At 43.2% G+C, this 26,949-nt stretch overlaps 1 protein-coding gene across 1 annotated transcript in view; it reads right to left on the reverse strand.

The window, feature by feature from the left end:
- LOC119651997 (E3 ubiquitin-protein ligase RZFP34) overlaps positions 1-26,570 on the reverse strand; it is a 94,124-nt gene extending 67,554 nt beyond the window's left edge. Inside the window, exon 1 of the mRNA XM_038055920.1 lies at positions 25,137-26,570. Coding sequence (XP_037911848.1) covers positions 25,137-25,856 — 720 coding nt within the window. The 5' untranslated portion in view covers positions 25,857-26,570. The remainder of the gene's footprint in view (positions 1-25,136) is intronic.
- Positions 26,571-26,949: the final 379 nt, after the last annotated feature.

The following is a 26,949-nucleotide window of genomic DNA, read 5'->3' on the forward strand; positions in this document are numbered from 1 at the left end:
GGTTTCCAACTCCTTGGGGAAAAATATAAATGCTGGAGCGGAATCAGGTTTCTTCAATCTAAATCGGGCGCGTGAATCTTTTAGACTTCACCTTTTTGACTAGTTTTTATATTGGAGACTATGGCGCTAAAAGTCAGCTCTGATCCTACCATTGTGGAGCCAGTCACATGGCAAAAAAATTTCTCAAAATCTTCAGTAATGATGCTCAAATTAGCAGGTATCCACAACAGACCCGTTTCGTTTCGTTTTATTGATTGAGCTTAAGGGGGTTTGAGAGAGCTGCCTCCGCTGGCTCTGAGGAAGTTGCTTTCGTTTACTTTCGCAGTCTCAAAGGACCCGTGGTCCACTACCAACTATTCTTGTTTTTCAATGATCACGGAGTATGTGCTCTGAAAGAAGAGTCTAGAAACCGAATGGTCGTGACCTTTGTTCAAAATGGCTACATGATCATATGATCCATCGCCTTTTAATGTGCCAATAGGGTGTCAAGATCAGTTGTTAGCTACTTTCACCTTCATCTGAATGGGAGAAAGCTTACCTATTTTGTGGTGGTGATGGAGATCAGTAAGGAAGATCCTCTAAGAAACTATAGATGACACCTGAAGCTAAGCGGTAATCAAAACTCGAAGCCAAGATATCGCTACCGTGCCGAGAGCCGAATGGTTAAGATGTGACCGTGAACGGTGAACTCTGAGTATCAGGCGACCCCCAGTTTCAACTAGTTTTACCGTGGCAAAAAGGGGCTCTGCCGAGATCGATTTACTTTTACCGATAAAACTGAAGCCATGGCAGCCAATTATGAGAAACTAAAAACAAGAAACCTTTTAAGAAACTAAAATTAAATCTCGATCGTGACGATTGCAACCCCGAGTGAAGGTGCAACCCTAAGATCATCGATGGGGAACTTGAGTCTATGCTCAGATTCTCCACTAACTCAAGTGGGAATTAATCTGATTGGGATTCAGTCCTTAACGGACGAGCCGAAGCAGGCCTTTCTCAGAACTTCTGGCCCCGGGCTCCGCTCGGCGTCACCTGCTGAGCTAAAGTCTTGCTCATGGGTACGCATCTATCCTCGAACAGCAAACAGCCTTCAGCCAAACAACCAATGAATCATAACGCCCCCTTTCGGCTATCCCATCTAATTAACTTCGTAAAATACACTTTTTTTCCCTTTCTGGGCACTTCACTTGCTTAGCACATTAAATAACAATTAACTTAAGCGACGTAACAGCTACCATCATTTTTTTATGCACATTAATTACTACAACAAGAAGAAACCTAACCAGTTCTTTTCCATATGAGCAATTTACAGTGGTTTGTAGTTTTACCTCCTTGACCTACTTCTGAATTTTTACTGACCTATCCCAATTCATGATTCCCATTTAATTGCAACATTGTGAGTGTCCAACTGATGATAGCTTTGCGAAATTGAATGCTGGGTAATGTCTTTCATATGCAAAAATCTTACTATGTACTTTTGCCTGGATGCACTAATGGAATTTGGAAGATCTTGGGGAAGATCAATTGTGGGTTCGATTTCATAAAGGTGAATAAAGGTTAATGGCATTTTTCGAAGATCAGGGAAGGACTCAGCTCATCAGGAGAATATTTACCTCAGTTTGGTCATTTTTATCCTCTTTTCTTCTCACTAAAGAATCGGATCTTACAGACGAGCAAGTTAGGACTACCTACTAAACTGGTATGGGAATGCCTTGAGAGACTGAATACACTCGGCTCGTCCAACAAGGTCTGGATACTTTGGGTTCCAGGCCATGCTGGGTTGGAAGGCAATGAGCCAGCGGATGAACTAGGCAAGAAGGGAGCTGGGATGCCTTTACACCGCCCAGAACCCTTCTGTGGAATCGGAAACGGTTTCATGGCTATGAATCTAAGAAACAAAGAGAAACGGTTGAGGGAACTATATTGAGCGGGCCTACCAGGGATGGAGCAGTCCAGGGTGCTTATTGGGGGATACGAACCCATGCGTACAAAGGATTGCTTAAACCTCACCAAAAAGAACCTCCGAATCATAGTGGGAATTCTCACTGGTCATTGTCGGCTGAACTATCACCTAGGCAAGCTAGGGATATCTACGGACCTGCCTGCAGGTTCTGTGAGGAGGAGGACGAAACCTCTATGCACGTTCTGGGACAGTGTCCGGCACTTGTGCAAAGTAGGTCGATACTTCTGGGAGAACACTCAATACCAGATGCAAAGCTGAAACTTCTGGAAGTGGGGAACATACTAAAGTTCCTAACAGTTACAGGCCTGCTTGAGATACTATGATCAACAGGTAAACTATAACCAGTAAAAGGGGCACAATAGTTCTTCAAGGACGCGGGGCGACTTTCCCTTAACAGAATAATAATAATAGGACTACCAACCGGTCGCCGGAAATTTCAAAGCGAGTTGCAAGAGATCAACGCCAAAAGTAAGGGAGTTAGAGTTAAAGACCGCAGTTTTCCGCTATTTTCATCTAAAATATGCCTGCAAGGGAAGTCTTACTTCCATTCCATGGCATTGCCAACAATGGATTTGAAGGGCATGCTAGGGAACTTGACTGTTCACGCCAAGTTTGAATATGCTATCTCTCAATTGTTTTTCCTCCCTCGTCCATCCCCCGCGCGTAAGTTTTTTGTGTTTTAGTCCCCTCCCTTATTAGGCCGTTTGACTGTTTAGTTCCTTTAAAATTGAAATTTTCGATGGTATCAATCCGGCTCGAAACTTCACGTTTCTATTTGAATAGTTTACCTCGGCTGGGTTTAGTTTTTTTGTTACTATTGAACCAAGGCACATGTCCTAATAGGGAGATAATATTTGAGAACCAAGAACCATGGCCCTCATCTCGCCGAAATGCTAGCATTCGGGTTAGCTCTAGCACGTGCCATTCGGTTCCTCATATTATCACATGCAATCGGTATTCACGACTGGCAAACCTGTTAGGGAAGTTTGGCTGGTTGACAGCCTTTTCACCATGTTGGTGCCAAGTTGATGCAACATCATACTCTCTTCGTAGCAGAGTTGGCACCCAACGTGGGGCCACAGTTGTTGCATATGTAACACAGTATTGACACACTTTAGAATTCCAGGAATCATTCCAGCCTGTTTTTACGACCATGCCTTTGATTCTGGCATTTCGGATAGCTGCAATGTAAATTATATCAGGAACTTCGATTTCACCCGAAGGAGAGTTAGTTTTTACGATTAATTTGATAGTGGTGGTATCGTCCTCAAAACCAAAATCCAAGAACGGGGTCTATCATTTCCGTATTTAGTCAATCTGTTTGTCCGAAATTTGGGTCCCATATTTATACTACGTTCTCTTGCGTTTGGTGATGTAGTAACGCCCATGTCTTCATTTCTAACAAACTTCGCCTACTTTCACAGTGCCTTCCGTTGTCGTCAGCTGGGAGCCCTCCCAGGTTCACGATATCCGGGCAGCATAGATCTGCTTCCATATACTGGAATTAGACCAGTTGCGTCCGCATGACCAGCTTCAGTTTCTTTTGCTTTTCCTGGTTGAGGCGAAGGAGAAGGTTCTGACAGGCACACCTGTAGTCCCTTCTCCTTTGCGGCTGAAGCTTCCTTCTGCTCAGCCTGCCTCTTTGATTTTTTGGAAGAGATAGGCAACAGTGTCACCAGCAGGCCGGCCATAGTCAGTTCCTCTCATTAAGGGAGTTGCTGCATTATCCTTTTGGCGGGCCACGCTGTAGACACCGGGTGAAGTTTTTCCACTGAAAGGAGGGGAACATAAATCTGGTAGGGCCCCGACCTGGTTTCTCAAAGTCGCGGGTCGGTTCGAAGTCTATGATTTCTTACCAGTTGGAGAATTACAACCCTTTGTTTCCACCTTCATGTGTTTTCGGACACCCTTAGTGTAGTAGTAAACTACCACAGGCCCCCACCATGACAAGGTGGTGTCCGAGGGGGAGCTAGGCCCCATACATCATTATTTTATCATCCTCCCTGTAGCCCTGACTTGGTTCCCTCAGACTTTTGTTTTTTCGCTTATAGGATGCTATGAAAGATAAATATTTTCTAGGATCATGTTGCTTTGAAGATAGTTCAGAGAAGAGTTGAATGGCCAGAAAATCCCAGAGGAATATTGAAGCATTAGGGTGCTGCTTCAACAATTTAAGATTTATTGGCGAATATATGTAATTAATAAATGAGGTTTTATGAATTTAAAGCCCACTGCCGCTCGAACTACAAATTCGGAAAGGTTCTTTGCATCGTATTGTTAATTGCAAAAACGTGGCGCAAGGAGAGCCATCGATCAACATCGTCAACAAAGCCAAATATCCATTTCATGTGCAGAAGCAATTTGCATGCAGAGCATTCCAGAAGGAAAGAGCGTCAGATGAATCTCTCCTCGTCGTTGATGAGAAGGCAACATTTTTCAATCAAAAGGGAATCACGAGAATCAAAATCAGAGAATCAGCAAACTTTCGTTTGGGTGAACAATTTCGGGATGGATTGGATCCTATCTTTATATTTTCACAATAGTCCAAATCCATCCTTTCTTCCATCTTCCCAAAGTAAAAAAATGTCACAGTTTGAAAATTGTTGAAAATGAAAGATTTGGCACCCACAAAAAGACCAGGAGCGACATTCCTAAGAAGTTCAGACGGGAAGAAGTCCAGATGGGAAATATCTTACAAAGGTTACCTTTAAATCTCATATTTAAAGAGACTTTTGGGAACTTAGGCGCCAGGATCAGGGTTGCGTATCACGCTTAGGGCGTATCCTGGCGCGAAGAGGCTAGAGTTCGGCTAGTGGAGGGACCGGATGGCATAGGGTCCTTTGAAGTAACAATTCCCTTCTCCTTCTCCACACTCCGGTGAAAGGAAATCCGTCGAGGCGGGAGAGCGCGAGGGCTAGTTCGAAGTAATGTGTCAGATAGTTCTAGGCTAGTTCTTTGATGATGTTCAGTTGGTACTTTGACGGCATGCCGTTGCAGGAGCTTTTTCTTGTTTCATCGACTTCGGAAATAAAAGATTATGGTGCTTTTTAAATTAAAGGATGAACATATGAGTGCTGTTTTTAGCCCGGGCGGTTAACATATTTATAAACCTTGCTTCACTATTTTTTTATGGAATGTTGATGTGTATATTTATATTATATTTTATGCTTTCTTATTTAAAAAAAAAGGGGAGAAAATATATGTAAAACAAGGAAAAGAAAAAACAAGGTAACAAATTTTCTTTTTAATAAATTTAAAGAAAAAACGATTTAATTATAGACACAGATTAGCGTTATATAGGATAAGATCAGGTTGTTTACTATTTGTTTCTACAAGAATATATTTTCAATACGGTGTTTATGAACATTTTCCGATTAAATCGCACCAAATAATTAATTTAAAATGTTTAAGGTGTCATATTATGTTGAATTCTGTAGTTTCTCTGTGAGTTATTAATTTTAAGTGGCCTCAGAGGTCGTTCAATTAATTTAGTTATTAAGTTATTTTGAAATTGTTATTTAATTCATTTTTAGAATCAATAAATTGCTATTATTATATTTTGTTCTAAATTAAATGAACTTGAGAACAAGAAAAAAATCTGCCATGGTGTCCATGACATCTAAAAGTTTGATCTGGATTCTTCCGCATTTTCTTGATAACTTATATTTTCATTGCCGAATAAATAATGTTTTAATTTTTGAATATAAATGACAAGAGTTGAAATTTATCTAGATCCCACTTGAGTAAACAGATTCATCTATTCTATACAAATTTATCATTTATTATTTTCAAGGAATTTGATAAAAACAACTGGAAAAACTGAAACAACAAAACCATTTGCCGACAGATTACTCAAGTCCATATTTCTCTATCACGATTCCCTTTCACTATGTAGACCTACAAAAGATACATTTAGAAAAATATTCCAGATTACTTATCACTAATTGTTTAGTAACTAAATTTAACCCTTTTTCCCTGGCTCCACAGACGTCTCTTGATAATAATGTTTTTTGATGTGATCACGTTTTGAACACGAGATAAGAAAAAGTGTGAATGTGAATTCATATTAGAATATAATGAATTCAGGCATTGAAAGTGATTTATGGTCTTGGTTGCTTGCTTGTGTACATTCATATATTACGAACAGAAAATGAGTTTTAAGGAAAAGTTGACATCTATTACGATGATGGATGACTAAGTGCTAATATTTCAGTACCGCCCCGTGTCGTAGGTAAGTACAGTATGACTCTTTCATAAGAAACTGTTCTCCAGTAAGGTCCGATTGCAAAGATTAAATACAGACAAATCGAGGGAGATTTTCTAACTGACTTCTTGCCAAATGCTACCTCATATCTCTGTAATAGGACCATGAAAGAAAAAAATATCTTCTCTCAGGTTGAAAGGCCTAGCATGCCACCTCTAATGGTTATCTGGTTCAGATTTAGCCAGCTTCAATCAGAAACCTCTAAATCGAACTTCCCCACTTGATGTCACTGAATCTGTTCAATCTGTAGAAATATAATAGTTGTAGCTTCTGAATCACATGTCTTTTTATATAGAAAATTTTCGGTTGTTTTTTTGTGGTTATCACCGTGCTGTTGACTTATCAACATCACCCCAAATGAGACCTTCATATTTTTTCTTTATTTTTAAGTCAACCGTTTTTTCATCCCAGGAAGCTACTAGTCATTGCTTACAAAGTGGGGTAAAATTTAAATTAAGAGACTTGTATAAAACACTATCTATGTAAGCATATGCTTCTCTAGCATAGCGTACTCATTAACATTAGACAATCACCGGTTCATCCTGCATCGCTCTTATTTAAAAATTTTAAATAAAATAGCACAGGTTACACGGAGCGAACCGACAGAGCTTGAACTGACAGTCTGAACCTTTGTCACTAAGTCAAATTCACGATTTTCCAAATAAAATTAACTTTTTTCTCAAATCAATTTAACGATTTTCCAAATAAAATTAGAACTTTTCCAAATAGAATTTACAGGATCAAATTATTGCATAATCGAGAAAAAAAAAATATTTATGAAAAGGGACTATATTCCTAGTTTTCACACATAGCTTTTTCGATTACTTAATAATTCCATCCTCTAAATTTGATTTGGAAAAAATGTTAATTTCAATTGAAAAATCGTGAATTAGACTTGGAAAATCATGAATTTGACTTGAAAAAACGTGAATTTGGTAAGGAAAGCCGTAAATTTGATTTGGAAAATTGTTGATTTCATCTGGAACGCCATTAATTGGAGGTAGAAATGTTATAAATCAAAGAGGAACTCGCCACTCGGGAACCAACTGCGCACTGAGAACGGATGAGATAGAAGACCAGTTGTGTGTCTGTGTTTGAGATGGGGGAGAGGCAAAGCCTCTGAGCACTCAGACCGTGGTGGCCCATTGTACTCGATTCCCCCATCTAACGAAATATCCCAGATTTGTTTATGTAACACAGAATTTACGTTAGTGGATGTGATCATCATCATCAACGGCGCAACAACCGGTATCCTGTCTAGGCCTACCTTAATAAGGAACTCCATACATCCCGGTTTTGCGCCGAGGTCCACCAATTCGATATCCTTAAAAGCTGTCTGGCGTCCTGACTTACGCCATCGCTCCATCTTAGGCCGGGTCTGCCTCGTCTTCTTTTTCTACCATAGATATTGCCCTTATAGACTTTCCGGGTGGGATCATCCTCATCCATACGGATTAAGTGACCCGCCCACCGTAACCTATTGAACCGGATTTTATCCACAACCGGACGGTCATGGTATCGCTCATAGATTTCGTCATTGTGTAGGCTACGGAATCGTCCATCCTCATGTAGGGGGCCAAAAATTCTTCAGAGGATTCTTCTCTCGAACGCGGCCAAGAGTTCGCAATTTTTCTTGCTAAGAACCCAAGTTTCCTAGGAATACATGAGGACTGGCAAGATCATAGTCTTGTACAGTAAGAGCTTTGACCCTATGGTGAGACGTTTCGAGCGGAACAGTCTTTGTAAGCTGAAATAGGCTCTGTTGGCTGACAACAACCGTGCGCGGATTTCATCATGTGTGTGTGATTTTCGACCCTAGATAGGAGAAATTGTCAACGGTCTCAAAGTTGTATTCTCCTATCCTTATTCTTCTTCGTGTTTGACCAGTGCGGTTTGATGTTGTTGGCTGATCCGTCTTCGGTGCTGACGTTGCCACCATATATTTTGTCTTGCCTTCATTGATGTGCAGCCCAAGATCTCGTGCCGCCTGCTCGATCTGGATGAAGGCAGTTTGTACGTCTCGGGTGGTTCTTCCCATGATGTCGATATCGTCAGCAGAGGCCAGTAGTTGGGTGGACTTGAAGAGGATCATACCTCTTGCATTTACCTCAGCGTTACGGATCACTTTCTCGAGGGCCAGGTTAAAGAGAACACATGATAGGGCATCCCCTTGTCGTAGACCGTTGTTGATGTTGAATGGTCTTGAGAGTGATCCTGCTGCTTTTATCTGGCCTCGCACATTGGTCAGGGTCAGCCTAGTCAATCTTATTAATTTTGTCGGGATAACGAATTCTCTCATGGCCGTGTACAGTTTTACTCTGGCTATGCTATCATAAGCGGCTTTAAAGTCGATGAACAGATGGTGCAACTGTTGTCCATATTCCAACAGTTTTTCCATCGCTTGCCGCACAGAGAAAATCTGATCTGTTGCTGATTTGCCTGGAGTGAAGCCTCTTTGGTATGAGCCAATGATGTTCTGGGCGTATGGGGCTATTCGGCATAACAAGATAGTGGAGAATATCTTATAGATGGTACTCAGCAAAGTGATACCTCTATAATTGATGCATTGTGTGATATCTCCCTTTTTATGTATGAGACAGATAATACCTCGTTGCCAATCGTCAGGCATTGATTCGCTGTCCCATACCTTGAGGGCAAGTTGATGAACCACTTGGTGTAACTGGTCGCCTCCATATTTAACCAATTCGGCTGTAATTCCATCGGCTCCTGGCGACTTATGATTTTTTAGCCGATGAATTGCACGGACTGTTTCTCCTAAACTTGGTGGTGGCAGTATTTGTCCGCCGTCTTCAGTTGGCGAGACCACCAACTCGCCGATGTTCTGGTTGTTCAGTAGCTCATCAAAGTATTCAACCCATCGCTCTAATATGCCCATTCTGTCGGAAATCAGATTTCCCTCTTTGTCTCGGCGGGATGAGCATCGAGGTGTATAAGGCTTCATCCTGCTGACTTGTTGGTAAAACTTCCGCGCTTGGTGCGGTTGCGCCCTGTACTTTTCTAGTTCACAGACTTGTTGGTTCTCCCAAGCTTCCTTTTTCCGTCTGTGAAGTCCCTTCTCCGCTCGACGGAGTTCGCGCGAGTTTCTGCGCGTGCCCGCGTTCTTTGAGAATGCAACATTACTCGGTATGCGGCATTCTTCCGTTCCGTTGCTAGCTTACATTCATCGTCAAACCAGCCGTTCCGACTCCTTTTGCGGCTGGGGCCAAGTATGTTTGTGGCCGTATCCATGATAACGTTCTTCAGGTGGTTGTGAAGATCATTTGTTGATGCTTCATCTCCGGGTCCTCTGTTGACTACGGTTATTGCGGCATCCATTTCCTTCCTATAGGTGTCGCGGATGGTTGTGTTGTGGATGGCTTCAGTGTTCACTCTCACCTGATTGTCAGAGGGGATTCTAGGTGGTATTGTTATTCGAGTTCGGAGCACCATGCCAACGAGATTGTGATTCGAGTCTATATTGTTCTGACATTCATCAAGGCTGAGAGGTGGCGGCGTTCGATCAACACGTGGTCAATTTGGTTGAAAGTGATCCCGTCTGGAGAGGCTCACGTATGTTTGTGCTCATAAAGAAATACTGCAATTTCTTTTTTTGTAAATGAACGTAAATCTTACATTCCGATGCGCGTTGTTCAGAACCTCTAGCATCTACCCCACTTTATCCCTATGGACAATGGTGAAAATGTTATCCACTTATCTTGTCCAGGTTTCAGGAAGCCGGCCTTTGGAATGCAGGTCATTCTTAATCCTATTCATGAAAAGGTCACTCAAGAAGGGTAATAGGGGGATACTGATTGTCACACCTCTGGTGTAGGTGTGAAGCAAATCAAGTTCCATGAGCACACTGCTTTACCATTTCTAAGTCAGGGATGTGAGATTTTCATTAGTAACTACTCCTTCAGATAAAGAAGCGTATCCTTCACCGGGAGTTTTGGAAATAAGACTTTCGCGTCGAATAACGATAGTCGACCCAGTGATGTAAAGTTCACATCCTTTGGTTTCCTGATGAGGTCCTCCACATATATATTCCTAATGGCCTACCCAGTTCCTTTCTTATAAAGAAATAAAAGGACTCTGGTTGCTTTTTCTTACAACGAGATATAATTCTTTAATTGTAGACGGGCATTTTAGTATTTTAACCACAAGACTGAGATTGAAAAGTTGAGTTATTGATGAAAAGGATCAACATGGAAACCGGGACAGGTCCCCAATGATACCGAATTTCGCCACTAAGCAACATCATGGTAGCATTTAAATCCTCCTCAGAACCGGAGGTAACTGACTATCTATGAAATTAGAATCGAAATCTACTCAGAAGAGGGATTTATATAGGAGATCAAGAACTTGGGGATTTTACAGCAGAAACAAAGCAATACTACACAGCAGTAGTAGATGTTTATGCATCATATTCAAAGGAATTGAACTCGAAGTTGATCCCAAGAAAGTAAAAGTGAAAAATATTGCATTCAGAGAGTGCGGTAATTGTGGACAAAACTGCATTGCTATCGATAAAGGATGCAAAGGCTATGGATAACACTATCCTACTCGGGTCGGACGAAGAACATCAAAAGGCGGCTACATACACGTGGAGTCCGGGTCACCTTGACCAGCAGACGATACCTACTTAGGACCTGGTTACAATCATCATCATCATCAACGGCGCAACAACCGGTATCCGGTCTAGGCCTGCCTTGATAAGGAACTCCAGACATCCCGGTTTTGCGCCGAGGTCCACCAATTCGATATCCCTAAAAGCTGTCTGGCGTCCTGGCCCACGCCATCGCTCCATCTTAGGCAGGGTCTGCCTCGTCTTCTTTTTCTACCATAGATATTGCCCTTATAGACTTTCCGGGTGGGATCATCCTCATCCATACGGATTAAGTGACCCGCACACCGTAACCTATTGAGCCGGATTTTATCCACAACCGGGCGGTCATGGTATCGCTCATAGATTTCGTCATTGTGTAGGCTACGGAATCGTTACAATCAGTCAAGGATAAAAAAGAGTATAGGAAAAAAGGAGCGTTGATAAGATCTCCTGCCCAGACTGCGACAAGATTTACATAGGGCAAATAAAATGGCTAGTCCCCACCAGGGTGTGAGAACACTTAAAGGAAGCCGAATCCGCAAAAACTAAGAATAATCCACATATAAGGTCCGCAGTTGCAGAGACATATAATAGAACAGGGACACCATATGTCGTTGAATAACGCCAATATCTTGAAAGAGGTGAACCACGTTAAGAGGCTAGATTTCTCCCCGGAGAAAAAGTTAAACATGAATATGAAGGTCAATTCCTTTGGTATTTCATCAACTGAAAATGAGCCACATAACCCCAAATATATCAGTATGGCTGTAAATACGATATACCTTGACTGAAATGAAACGTGAGGCTGAACTCCTTGCAAACACAGAGACAGCAATAGAAAAAAAAATCCACAAATGATAGCATTCTCTCCCGATAGATCTTGCTGACCCGGATGTAAATTAGACACGACCCTTGGATTCCGTTTCCAGTCTTGACATCTCCTGACTTTAATATATGCAGATGCACCCTCTTCTTCTTCTTCGTAGCACTACAATCCGTTTCGAGTCTTAATCGAGTTTCCGTTAAATGACCGTTTCCACCAATTATTTATAATTAATTGAAATGTCAGCGCCGACTGAGTCCTCAAATCCTTTTCTCGGGTTGTCAACCGTTCTGAAGCTTTGAATATCCTTTTTGGGTATTCTTAAGTCGCTGATTCGTTGAATGTGGTCAGCCCGCTGGAGCTTTCGCATTGGTATCAGCTCCGAGACTTTCGGATCTTTATATATACCGCACAGCTCTCCCTAATACCTAATTCGCCATCTGTCATACTCTTGAACTGCTCCCAGGCGTTTTTCAGCAATTTCCTTTCAAAAGTGTTTAGTGATTTGGCAGAAACCGTTTATTTGACACAACGGATGAACTAGCTTTGTTAGAATACCAAACTGAAGCACCCAGCATCGACACTGTCCTATGCTCGTTTGAATACGGCGAATATTTGGTAGGCGTAGACGGTGATATTTCAACACTTCCTCAGCATTTATTCCACAGTTGAGAGTTCATCTACTATTGAACATCCACCTCCCAGGATTTCGGTTAATACGTTGTATGATGATGCCTTTTACGACATTCTGCGCATTTCTACGTACCTTATTTTTGCGCAATGCTTTTAAGCGCCTATTGTGGGCAAAGCTCTCTGACACTTTGCCACTACTTGTAATTTATCAACTTTTGTCAGTAGACATTGAGATATTTCCTGGGTTTCACGCAGGAGCTGGCTTCTAGAAATAGCGAGCAACCTGCCAGGATCTGCGGACATGTCATCTTTTGGATTATAGCGCTTAGAACGGAAATTTGAACATCAGCCATTGAGGAATGCTGAGAATTTTTGTCTATTTTCCACTTTAGTGTACGATTTGCTGGCGTAATGGAAAGACAAGGCCAAAAAGGCGGTCCGCAGCAAAAACTATCGTCTGCTACGCTGTCAAATAATACGAACCAGTTCATGGAGAATATCAGCACCATGGTCCCGAAACTAATGAAGGTCCTGGTGATTCAACGTGAGTAATTACCGTGTAGGCATAATCATGCAGTAGCTAGCAAAACGGCACTGTCAGTGCAGGCTCAGCATTCATACCAGTAAATGCGAGGCCTATCTGACACCTTTGCCGTAACTTAGGGATACGGCACCCGAGTTTTGCAACCCCAGACTTGAGCCCGCTATGTGGACACAACCACAACCACCGTGAAACTTCCACTAGAGGGCTATCCACAGATAACCGGGGCGTCAGCACATCCTCCAGGGAGAGCATATGCTCTCCGAGCCGGCCCGGATGACCATCGGTGAGGCTTAACTAACACAAAGTTCAAGTTAAAATAATAATAAAAAAAATAATAAGTGATCATGGCAGACCGCACTCAAAATTTAGGAGTGACCTCCTTCCTTCTAGTGCACGGGCTACTCTACTTGTCAAACCCATGTCAGGGTTTTGAGTTAATACATTCGGGGTCAACAATACCTGTAGCCGCTTTCGGTTCCGCTGCTCTACAGGGGAAAGTAAAGGCAGCTTCTGATAAGTTTGTGTCTGTTACTAAACCGTCAGCAACACATTTTCTTAAGAAACAAATATATCCGTGCGGGAGACTTCAATTCAAAACATTCTGGGCTCTAAGTTGGTCCTTCTTAAAAATATTTATGAGGCAATTTAGACAGCAAACTTGATGCCATATCAGTAGCCGAGCCTATCCTCTTACTGGATAGAAACACGGGAATAATTTTTCGCCGAAGATTTCATTAAAAAGTAAACCTGACATTTGAAAAGTGCTTGCGGGTTTTAAACATTATACTCAAATTCACCCGCCTCTATAGTAATACTCAAATCTTCGAAGAAGTCAATTCATCAATAATTTTGAAGCTTCGGTATAACATGCACGGAGAGAATAGCCACTGAATAGGTCTTCCCAAGTGAGAAACAACAGAGGATCAGAAGTCTGATAAACAACGATTTTGGGCGAGCTATCTACTTCTGAGTTCAGTAACTATTGGTTATGGGGAGCTTCTAAAAAGATCAATAAACCAACAACCAGAGAGTCTCCATTAAGAACTGTCTCAGCGAATTGGACTAAAAGTAATGAGGAAAAAGCCAGAGCGATCGTAGTTCACCTAGAAGAAGCAATCAAACGAATTGAGCCCCAAACCCCTTATGAATTTCCTAGATGTCCAATTAATGCCAGGTCGAATTGTCTGCAAATATCCTTGAAAGGAGTCCACATCTACAGCTGCTATATGGAGCCCTACACTTGCCGAGTATGAGCAGATGTTGAGTGCAATGGTTTTGAATGCACGAGGACGCTGGGCGACCATAAAAGCAGGCAATTTTCATGCGTGGGGCAGCCCAACGAATGTGAGGGGACATGTTTTCGTCGAAGTATTCCCGTAGCTAGACGTGGTACTTGCGAATATTGAGGTCTCGTACACCTTCAGGGGAAGAGGTCTATAGTAGATCTGACATACGTGAGTGGGGCTTTAGCCAGTAGAGTCACCTGGCATGTCAGTGAGGACTATAATCACAGCGACCACCAGGCAATCAGCGTGGAAATCAAGGGCAGATCAAAAGTTCTTGCAGAATGCCGGGTGTTTTGCTCGGCTGGACCGTGAAAGCTTTCGAAGGGGACACGTTATCTGTGGCACTCAAATCCGACATATCCCTGAAAGGCACGGCCAAAGAAAAAGCCACCCCAATCATCCGATCGCGACGCGATTCTACTATGCCTAGAAGGCGATTGCTCCCTAATAGGCAAACCAATTACTGGTGGAACAACGAGATCGCAAGCTTGCGAGCCGCATGCTTCCGAGCAAGGAGTCTCTACCAGAGCAGGAAAGCCCGGTGACGATGGTTGAGAGGAGGTACACCCGCCTAAGGGAAGCCATTAGGAGGAATTCAGCTTCAAACAACTGTGTGACCATGCCGATATAAACGCTTGGGCGAGGACTATAGGGTAGTAATGATAATTTTTTTAAATGCCAAAGATTGAGTTTTTTTCCTCATGTATGGGTATTTGGAAGACCAGTTGTCCTCTTGTCAGTGGAGTTCTTGTCTCTCAAGGAAAAAACTCACTATTCAGCATTTAAAAAATAAAATTTGTCTTTTTTTTCATTATAAAATAAGCCAAGAAAACGAGACGCACAACCGAAGAAATACAGGGTGGTAATAAAACGGCTGCGGAGATTACCCCAGGTGAAACAGATTGTTACAGCCCTACTCATATTTCCTCACCACGAAAATAGGGGAAAGCAAACGGTTGTCCAGCAAAATGAAAGCATAATATCTCCAGTAACTATGAAGGAGTTGCGAGAAATATGTGGCATGATCGGTGACAACAAGGCCTCACGTTTAGATGGTATCCCTAACCGAGTTTTGAAACTGGTAGTGTCAACACCCTTCGAGACATGCCTAAACGAAGGAATATTCCCTGTCAAGTGGAAAAAACAAAGCAAACAAGCCACCTGGAGATCCAGTATCTGTCTGCTGGATACAAGGGGGAAGATTATGGAAGGCGCCATCTACAACACACTCCTACCTATCGCCGAAAACATCAATGGCTTGTCGGAACGCCAGTTTGGTTTCCGGCGTGCCCACTGCTGGCGCTGGAGTGAGAACAATGAAGTCCTGGTTAGAAAGAGCCAAGCAGCCAGTGCTACCGTGGCACTTGCAAAACTATTGCCACATATTAGTGGGCCGAAGCACTGACGGAGGCTTCTGGCTGGAGTGATGCATTCCATCCTACTTTACTTGTCACCTGTGTAGGCAGAGGCGCTTGAAAACTCTCAGAGACGCAATTAGGTGAATTCGGTTTACCAGCTAATGGCTCTGAGGGATTGCAGTGTGTTTAGATCCACATCAGACGAGATAGTATTAGTGGTGACAGCATGATTCCCGTCGCCCGGTCATACAAAATAAAGAGCATTGGAAAGCGCGTTCAGAGTTTAACAACATAACAAACATATATAAATGTATCGGAATTGCTTAAGGGGAGACATTAAGACAAAATACATGGAATTGCACGGCAGCAGGGGCAGGTGAATAGCATGGTTACTAAATATGATTTAGGGTCTATCGAATTACATTGTGAATTACTTCACCATACACGTGTGAAACATTAGCCAAACTACCAACGTATCTTCTTTAAAAAGAATTTGAACTCTTTTGTCCTCCTGGTAATAAGTTTGATAAAGTCTAAGATACATATACAACGTATGTCCATATCATATGAACACTAGCCCATTCTCTGTACATCTTCACAGTTTCACATTCAAACGAGAGGAAAGTCAGTCAGTCGTACGTTTATAGAAATTAACATCAATAAAGCGTGTTTAGGAAGTTGGAAACATACAAAGTCCATTCTTATACTGAACACAACGTGAGCACAGACACACACAATATTAATCAATCTACAATTTGATTGTACGACGAAACAAACTCAATTCTATCTGAAAATTGCCGTCTTGTCTGATGAATGTGAAAGGAACAATGAACGAACACGATATTGCCAACGAGCTCTCTGTTTGTTTTCATCTTATTTTGAGTAATCTACAAGTTAAAGATGGAATAAGGTTGATAGGAAGCCAATTGAACTGATAGCGGGGATTTAATATTTGTTATTGTTGATTAAAGAGAAATGAAAAGATTGAACTCTATCGGGGATGAGATGTACGAAAGACGTTAATTGTATATATATACGCGCGGTTTTCTCAGTTGGCCCTGAACACTCTAGACCTCTTTTCTTTCAATGGCGAACGGAGGAATTATAATGGTTGAACGGTCTTGAAATCAATCAATGCTTCACTAACATGACACATTGGGCTTGGTGGGAGCGAAAAATGCGCAAATATAATAAAAAGCTTTAAGTGCCTACGTCTTCATAAATACGCAAAATTCGAAGAGAAGAAGCGCAATTCGCATTCGCCCGCCCAGGGGGAAAATAGGTTCCAGGGTAAAAAATGTGCCAAAATTCACGAAAGGAAGAAAAGGTCTTGATCATATGTTGGAGTAAAAAAATTATCTGGGATTTAGAGTATAGTATATTGGGTTGTTCGGAAAGCTACTTCCTTTTCGTTTCCAATAGAGGACATAATTTAATTTTGTTACAGCCAACTCCACGCTTAAACCTACCATACACGATCCGGCAGACCTGTTAGTTGTACCTCATAAGTCCACAGTCCATCCGGCCGTGGATTGGACCAAAACCAACATACATGTACCTGCATCCCACACGTGTACCGGTTTGTTGAACTCCTTTCCAGCTATCCAGATGGCTGAATCGTTTTTCAATTGATCAGCTTCCGTCTGTACATGAAGGTCCTTTGGGTTTTAAAGTGAATACCTGCCGTGTAGGCATGATTCCACAATCCTCTTCGGACACGGATGGATTTCAAGACCGCCATCGGACCCCTGTCGTGATTGACACAGTGGTACTGGCAGGCTCAGAATTCATACCATAAAGCAACTATGTGGTACCGCACCCGAGTTGTACAGCGTAACTCCACGTTTGAGCCCATAAGGTACAACCACCATGAAATTCCCACAAGTGGCCAATCGAAAGTAACTGGGCCGAGAGCAGATCAGGGACATTTATACAGTCCGAACTGAAAGGCCAGTCTATAACCAGTTTACTGTAAACTGTTCAGGCGTAACTAACAGGCCGGCTAGATCATGTATGACAGTCATCAAACTTAAACTATCATTATACACTTTGACAGGCGATACAGCAAGGCTGGCTTATTAAAAGGTTTGTTTCTGTGAAATAGTTTTATTTGGTCCTCTATATATATAGTTCGGCCTGTCGGTTACGCCTGAACATTCCGCCTGAACATGACCAGTAGACGGAACGTGGGTGGTATATGGTTGGCTTGTCAGTTTGCACTTTTCAGGCGGTGGTGATTGAATGAGAAACAATTTGGCCGTCCGGTCAGACGGAAAGAAGATAAGGCAAACCGGGTTGATGCGCCCGGTCGGCGGTCGTCGAACAAAGGCTGTTTAGGCAGTGAGTGAGCATTTTCATCGTTGGTAAACATTTTTTGCTCAAATGCTCAAATACAAAAATATCTTTGATTTGCGTCTCAACGCCTTTCAGTCTTAAGTGAACGCATGGTGTCGTCTGGCTTGCCGCTACGTGGATGGTGTTTTCAGTCCAACAGGCAGCCGGTTTGACTGTTCAGACGTGTCTAACAGCATAGTATACTTTACTTTTCTACTGTCGTAAACGTAAATTGCTATATCAGCAAGAAAAATTAGTCGAGCAAACACCGGGCTCTTTTCACCCCTGTCTTGTACAGCCGGTGTATACGTAAAAAGTGCGGGAAGACTAGAAGAACTGTCTCTGTAAATAAAAGTAACTCAACGAAAAGGACGAAGTGCACGATCCCGCCATGTTAGATGAGGAAAAGGATTACAAGTTACTGAGAAAAAAAAATAAAGGGCGAAACTCGTGATCTGTACAGCTATTTGGGGTTAGAGAATTGTATTGTAATGATAATATGGATGCCACGAACGACAGCTTAATAGCATCTCAGCGAATCATGTCTACACAATCATCACGGGAGGGAGCTGAGTTTTGATGGCACACAAACATTTTTGGCAATCAACCAGTTCTTGTTCCGTGTGGAAACTTTGGCATACTCAACTTTACAGGGGAATTTCGGTCCGCTGTGCACTTATGTACATATCCTGTTCAGAGATAGAGTAGCAGATTAGTATTGGGATTACCAACTGGTCTCTTCGAAGAATCGGATGGACCTCTTGTCGTGAGGCTCTTCGCCAGCAGTTCAAGCACTCTTTAGACTGGGATATCCTTAAACTGATGTGAGGTCACACTCAACGTCCTCTAGTCAATAGGCTAGAAAATTCCTTAGCCGAAAATAAACTGATAGAACTGCTACATTGTGAGTTGAGATCGGACGTTTAGAGGGTTTCCAGCTAATACGCCTCGCAAGCTACGTAGGTTAGTACAGCAGAGCGAAGATTCAGAGAATTGTCTCTCAAGCATATTTTCTCTGATCAATTGTCCAGCCTTTTTGCCGAATCCTGGAGAGCAGGTAAATATCAAGTACATTTCAGGAAATTCTTCGGTTGAGAACGTCATGGCAGGGAGGGGGGGGGATCTCTGAGGCAGGAGAGCATAGAGTTAGGATGCGATTCGTCGTGGATCTTCCCTCTCGATCACGGCATCCGAATCCAGGGGTCGAGGCGTTATTTTTTTATTCCCAGATTTAGATTTAGATCGCATGTTTGCTTGATTTTTAGGATTTGGTATAGACCCACAAATCGGCCAAGAAAGCTTGAAGTTTCTGTAAAACACACATGAGCGACTGCAGTATTCAGAGGACCCCTACCCTCCCCACATTCCCGAGCCTGGCTAACATAGAACGAAGCAATAACCAAGCACGTGTCCTCCGTAGACACGTGCTCCGGTGGAACGTGAGTATTTGAAAGCGGACCTTCACCGTTAATTTGTCAATTTTTTTTAATTGTTGGGGTAGTTCTTCCCCTTCAATGGTCTCCGGCTACAAAGGAAGGTCTCTATCCATTGAACAATCACTTGATGCCATTACAGAATTCCCGGAAAAGGAGTAAAATGAATTCACTTGTTTGGGAGAAGAAATAAGTTACAAAACTGGGTTTAAATCGTCGAGTTAAACATGGGAAAAATTTGACGAAAAATATAAAAACCTAGCGAAAACTTAAAATGTGTACGCCTCGGTAAATATGCTAAACTAGAAGGAAGAGAAGGCGAGGGTAATTCATGATTACTCGTGTGGAGAAAGAAGTGAACTTCTTGATCGCTTGCCTGGGGAAGAAAATGAGACCTGACTGTTGACTGTTTAAAAAAATTAGTGCATTGTGTGCTATCAATCCAAAGCAAGGACCTAAACGGGGTTGCGTCTGAGGTGGAAATCTGGACTGCATTGAAAGCGTCTATTGGCGGTGTTAGCCAGGCGTACCGTGTCGACTATGTACGGGTACCAATCGAGGTAGGTTTGTATATTGAAAAGACATACAGGTGCTATTAATTGGCCGACCTCATATATCAGGCGTAGGAAAAGAAGTCACATTAGCGCGAAGTTCCAGAAGGATCAAGTATCCTGATTTTAAGAAAGCAATGCAATGGAAGAATGAAATTAATTTGAATCAACCACACCTATTGTAGGGTCGTTTGGAATTCGCTCTTGCCAATCATAGTTTGACTTAAGGACCAAATGAAGCGGAGGGAATAAACAGCTAATGGAAGGTCTGTAAATACTCTGTTTTATTAGATTATCAAACTCTTTCCCTGCAACAGCTATTTTCTGAGGTGATAGGGGATGGACCTTTGAGAAGATCGGGAAACCGGTAGTGTCGACGTGGTACTGTACATCGTGCTTAACCAGCTAGGAAAAACTACTCTCAGTAGTGATGTTGCGACATTTTCGGAGAAGTGTGTGAATGCGTTGGTCGGCAACATCCTCGAAAACAATGGAAAGAATGTCGTTTTCGCTGGTGGAGATTTTTCCTGACAACTTTAAAGAGGTTGCGGGGTTTATTAAAGGTTTGTTCTGCAGGTCCACCAACAGCCTATCGTGACACAGGAAGTCTGCGCCTAAAATGAGGGTGCTAATGTCCCCCAAAACGAATCGCCACGAAAACGTTCGGTGCAGTCTGTGACTCACGTCCACCTACCTAAGTGCATAAATGCGGATGGGAGAGGAGTTCATGTTCTGCGGAATCAACGTGTTTGGAAGTGGCACCGAGAGAACCGACACCTCAGCGTCTGTGTCGATCAGGAAACAACGCCTACTCAGAGGGTCGAATATTGTAAGGCGGGCTTTGGTGTGCGGTTTTGATACCATAAACTCCTAAGACCGTGGCTGCTGTTATGAGAGCAAGTAGGCAGAATCCAGTCGGCTCGGATCTTCAGAGCCAGTCCGTAGCATTCACGAAGGAAAGCAGCTCTCCCGCCCTGTAGCTAGAAATATCTCTGAGGTCCCCAAAGAATGGTTTACTCAGTGTCCGGAACCTGACTCTAGCTAGAGCTGGCCAAACGCATAGGAGGGTTCCCTCCCTTCTTAGCAGCTTCTTTAATGCGAATTGTAGGGCATGTCGAGCCTGGCGGCATGATCCCCCATGGTTCAGTGCCCCGTGCATGCCGCGGTAATCTTGTATGCGTTTGCACGCGACTGATACAGGAGCTCTCATGTTCGGGCTATGTGATAAGCGGGCCAAATCCTCCTTGGCAATCGCCAGCGGGACACTGACTGTATTCGTTGGAGCGCTGACAAGAGCATTCCCCCTCTATGTTCCTATGCCCGGGAACCTAGATGGTGACCTAGAGCGTGCCGCCTAGATGGTTCAGCGCGTTTTTGCACTGCACGACAAGCCTGGAGAATGTCGTCGCTGAGTACAAGGCCTTAATAGCCGCTTTGCCGTCGGTCAGATTGGCTACGTTACGCTTGGGGCTGGGATCATGCTCCAGCCATCGACAGACTTCCAGTATCGACAGTATTTTCGCTTCTAACACACTGGCGAAACCTAGTAGACCATATGACTCGGATACACTGTGTGTATTCGAGGCATAGAGGACTATACAGGTCTTCTTAACATTCAGTTCTCTGTTCAATCTTCAATTTAGTTTTGGATCTTGGATGAGAAGAAGAGCCAATTTTTGTTCATTCAGCCGTGGTAGGTGGCAATCAGGTACCCTTGTCTTGGTGGTAAATAGCATCAGTTCCGTTATTGTTGGGTTATGCTGAGTTCGCATCTTGCGGCCCACAGGCACACCTTTCGCAACGCTCCTTTCACGATGTCGCTCATAATGGACGGAAACATCCCTGACACTAATATCACTAACTCGTCCGCATACACCACTACCTTCAGCCCCCTGCTGTCCAATATTCGTAAAATTTCAACCATCACTATTAACCAGAGCACCGGAGGGGTCACCCTGGGGCGTACCTCTGTTCATAGCTCTGGTTAAGTAGTTGCCTCCAACTGGACTATACTGGTACTTAGCATGGATATAATCCAATATGTAAGAGACCCCTCTAATCCAATACTGGTCAAGGCCTTCTTGATGGCGTTGGTACTAATGTCGTTGAATGCCCCCTCTATATCCAAGAAGCCAGCTAGGGTATACTGCTTGTACTGTGACCGCTCAACCGTGCCAATTACCTTGTGCAGAGCGGCTTCTGTGGATTTTCCTTTGAAGTTGGCGTGCTGGGTCTTAGAGAATGGCGTTCTCTCTATAATCGTCCTTAAGTAGATGTCCAGGACGCACTCTAAGGTCTTCAGCGCGCAAGAGGTGAGCCTAGTTGCTCGAAAGTCCATCGCGGCCGCGTCTGCCCGCATTCGATGTGAAAACCACTCGTGCACGTCTTCAGAACTGTGGTACGTACCCAAGAGAGGTACAGTTCTGGTAAATCTCAATAAACCACGGTATAACCCTTCCCTGCTGCTTCTATAGCATGATTGGCATTATGCCATCTGGGCCTGGAGATTTATATGAGGAGAAGCTGTTTATAGCCCAGCGGATCCTATCCTTGACAATTACCGATTTGATAGTCTCGCACGGTTGGGGTGGCCGCAAACCCTCCGGGCAAGGTTCTGACTCACAGGCCTCTTCGCTGGCGGGAAAGTGCGTCTGAGCCAGTAGCTCCAAGGTTTCACTAGAAGATTCCGTCCAGAAGCCTTCCGACTTTTTGAGAAAGGATGGGCTCTTAGGTTCCTTGCGCAGAATCTTACTGAACCTCGCGGAGTCGCTGGTACTTTCGGTGTTCTAACAATAATCCAACCAGGACCGCCTTTTGCCTATAGAAGATATTGTAGATTTTCCTGGTCAGCTTTCTGAGACCGGAGAGATTTTCTTTCCACCACGGTGGCAGCGCCTTCTTGCTGCATTCAGCAGAGCACGAAACTTTAAAGGCGATATCGAATGCCTTTTCCAGTGCCCCAACCTTTGAATCCAGTTTATTTGTCGTACCAATCTTGCCAATTTTGGTTTTCTGGGGTCTCTGGAGTTTGGAGACCTCTGCGGTGAGATCTAGACTGAAAAGTATCCAACTGTCATCTGAGAAGGATCTCTGGTCAGACACTCTCTAATTCTCCATCTTAAGAATCCCATTGTCGGTTAGTAGGGTGATATCAAGGCCCTCTTTACAATCGTCACAGTTCTCCAAACTGGGGAAATGGAAGGTTATTGTACTGCCCTTGTTACACACTGATAAGTTTGTAGTAATAATTAAATCAAAGAATGACTCACCTCTCGCGTTGATTTCCGAGCTGCCCCAAAGCGTATGCCTTGCATTGGTGTCGCAGCCTATCAACAGATTGACTTTCTTTGTTTCTATGGTGTTCGTCAGATTTTGTAGTTATTCTGGCGGAGCTGATCGGTCGTGAGCCATATAAGCCAAGGAAATATACACGTTCTCTGCCCCCCCCCCCCCCGTGCTTCATTTTGACCACGAATAGGCCTCTGGAACCGGACTTGAGTCCGGACTCAGTGAAGCGCGCAGACTTTCCTCCGCGGGGATACTTGCTCTAGTTCTGTCTTGATCAGTCTCTTCTGTGCAGTGGAATAAATTAAAATATTTGCTTTAGAACCGTTTGATGGTTCGGTCACCTCCGACTCAGGGTTCCTGTATTAATACGATTTCGATGTCTTCCTCTAAGAGATTAGTTGAGGCGCACTTCGAGTGCTGCAGATTTATCTGCGTTACCCTCAGCATGATCTGCTCGCGTAGGAGGTTCGTCAGTCCCCGTCGGACCGTCAATCCTCATCTCCTCCAACAGCTCGTTGGCGACGTCGATTGAATCCAGGTCGTCGTCCGGTATTGCAGAGCGTAAAACTTTCTCTTTTGCGTCCCTGACTCTGAATCACACTTTATAGTCGACTCCAGTACCTCCAGGCAATCTCCGTTTATACAGAACAGAAAAGGTTGACTGTTTGTCTGGGGTTTCTCGTCCTTGATAACAACCCAGTCGTCCATGGGAATACTGGGGTTTTAGAGGCGCAGGTATTGAACGAGCTTATCCTTATCCATGCGGATCTTCGGCAACCGATTCGAGCGACCGGTCCCCTGGGAATCTCGTCATAGGGGATGACATTGAGCTTTACGCCCTCCCAGGCGTCGCTGATCTTGGTGACGCACGAACTGAGAAAGTCCCTGGAGAACTGGTCCTCGGAAACTATAACATGGAACCCACGGACCATCTGAGAAGAATCAACGCAGAGGATGGATCGCGTGTGTTTCCCCTTGGCGTCCAGGAGACGCTCAATGGCCATCCCCGACAGCCTGGCCTCAACACGGGTTCACACCTCCGGTGCTAGTTTGTCGCTAGCGGAGTAACGACGTGATACTGTGCCTGAAGTAGCCGACGCCGATATACCCAGTGAGCCTTAGTCATTTGAGGTCCGTATTTACAGTGGTAATAGCAAATCGTCGAGGCCGATGAGGGCCCCGGCGTGCGACTACCCGAACATCCTTTTTGTCCTGACGAGATCTACCTCCCGAACGCAAAGTACCTACCATCGCCGTAAGCTCCGAGACTGCGCACACAAGATTACTCTGAAGTTTTTAATGGTACTGCGTTCCCGATAATAAAGATAGGACCTGCCAGGGGCAGCTATCAATTTCTTGATGTGCAATCGAACCAGCACTAGGTAACGTCGTAATTTTGGAGGGTAATTAAGCCATGACCAAAGGCTTTGAGTTCATGTTTAAAAAGTTGACAGGTTCAAACGTATTCTGACCTTGCCTGTACTTAAAGGTTCCGCTGCTTGGAGGGTTTTTTTTTCTCAAATATGGGGATCATTAGGCTTAATTATATTTTGTTTTTGTACTATCGAATGATATAATTATGTTTGTAAACTAAGCCCTGAAGTTGTATTTCCTCTACTCCATGACATTATGAAGGGCTGAAATTACTGATCATTATTTAATCATTATCAAATGATGTTACATTGTAATTTGGATCCCAAATATTACTTAACTTGAGTCCCTTAGGTGGTCATAAACTATCATAAAATACCATACATAAAGCATTCTTAATGTGGTGACGAGTATTTGTTTTTTTTTTATCTTTGATTGTCTTTTGATTGATTTTGATTATTAAAAACATCACAATCTCGCGGTTTGCATTCCATCGTGTAAAGTTAATGTGACTCCACAGAATATGGTGTGAATTATCTTAATCAATCATTTCTGGTTGTTTGTCAATGTCAAGAGGTAAATTCATAGAACACCCAGAATTTTTTTTTTCCACACCTTACTTGAGTAAAATTGTGATGAAAATTGAAAATAAAAAGAGATTTAAAAAAAAGTTGATACATACAACAAACATCGCTCGTCGTTTATAATGAACACATCCAAGAATGTGTTTAGTATCCGCATCTATTTGGCTATCACAATCTTCATTTGTAGTTTTATTTGCGCTGCTTCCTAGATCTTCACCAGTTGTTGATCCGGATGTGAGCCTCTCCTGCTTATCTTCATCTCTAGCTTCATCAGCAATCTCAGCATCACCATCATCATCCCAGAGTTTTTTGCCACGATCGAAATTCAAGGAGTTTTCCCCATTTTCGAACTTAAGGCCTTCCTCAATCCTACAGTCATTTTGAGGATGCAATTTTCCAGTCTCCGCAACAGTGATTATAGCAACTGATGACGATGGTGAAGATGTCATCGATGGCATCAATGACGTCTTCATCTTGTTTTCGCCATTGGAAGCATTTACTGATGGCGGAGATGGTGCAACTTGCGAGGGAATGGTGGATTCCATTGTGGTGGTCTTGGAGTGGAGCTGAACTGAACCATTTAATCCAGTGGTTGTGTATGTGCTGGTACTGGTCGTTGAGTTCAATGCAGTTTTTCCTGGCGCCACTACTGGATCTGCAGATGCTGTAAGCGAGGGTACTGAGGGTGAGGCTGACAAAGTGGTTGATAGTAGCCGTGCTGCTGCTGAATTCATTTGATATTCAAAATCATTAGATTCAGACAATTTGTCTGTCTTCTCCATAGTGTAATGGCTTTTCACTTTCACTGGCATGTTCATGGTTTTACTTCGGCACTCACGAAGCTCCGATGCGGATTGCCTTCACTATTACACCTTTCGCAATTGTTGCGATTATTTCGAGTCACACAACCGAAAGTTTTGTTGATAAATAATCAGTGGCGCGATTTATTCAATTTAGTTACGACTTTCTTCTCCATTTACTGTAAACAAATTCCACACGGGTTGGGGGTGGTAATTGTGGGATGTTGTGATTCGTTCACTTGCCGCGACTAATTGGAACCGCTTTGAGCAGGGTTGCATTCACTGCAAGTATTCCGGGAACATTCAATTATTTGCACTTTGCTGGGAATCTTAATATCAGATAGGGAAATACGCTATTGGAAGAGGAAACGGCTAACGACGTGGGTTGAGCAACGAATAATCGCAAAGATCTTCATCACAACAATGGGAACAAACAAGTATGAAACTATTCAGCCAAAGAGCATCACGAACAATATCCACCAAAATTCAAGACTATGATCTTACTAAATTTCCTAAGAAGCAATTGCATTATATTCGCATAAAGATACACGAAATATACGTAGACTTTTTGCACTATGAGCAAAGATGCCTGGCACGATCTCTTCACCTTTTCGACCAAAAAATCCGCGAGAGTAGAGCTTCAATAGACTATCTTGCAGGCTTCGGTGCTTCGCGATATCGCGTCTTACCACGCTCGAGTATCATACGGGTACTAACCTGATTGGATTCGTCAGATACGAGTAGATGGAAAATTCAGCCCATTACTGTGTTACTTCCATACTACATGTGTGAATGAAAGTTGCCCGAGAGAGTATCTGAACTTAGATTCGGAGTGAGCTTAATTTTTTTCTTGAATGATACTTTGTTGATATCTCTTCGGGCACCATTGGTTTTTCAATGAGCTCTAGATGTTGCTCGGCTAGCCAGCCAATGAATAAGATAAAGATATGAAAGCTAAACAGTGATGAAAATTAGTTTTAGTACGTACATTGCTGGTTAGGGTTATTGGATAGATTTCGCACCATTCGGTATGGGAGATTTGAGCAGTTATTCAACTGGTTTTTAACTCGTTTGGGGTGAATGTCTTAATGAGCTCTAAACAAGTTCAATC

Source organism: Hermetia illucens, chromosome 3, assembly GCF_905115235.1.
Source record: "Hermetia illucens chromosome 3, iHerIll2.2.curated.20191125, whole genome shotgun sequence".
In the NCBI taxonomy this organism is placed as follows: domain Eukaryota; kingdom Metazoa; phylum Arthropoda; class Insecta; order Diptera; family Stratiomyidae; genus Hermetia; species Hermetia illucens.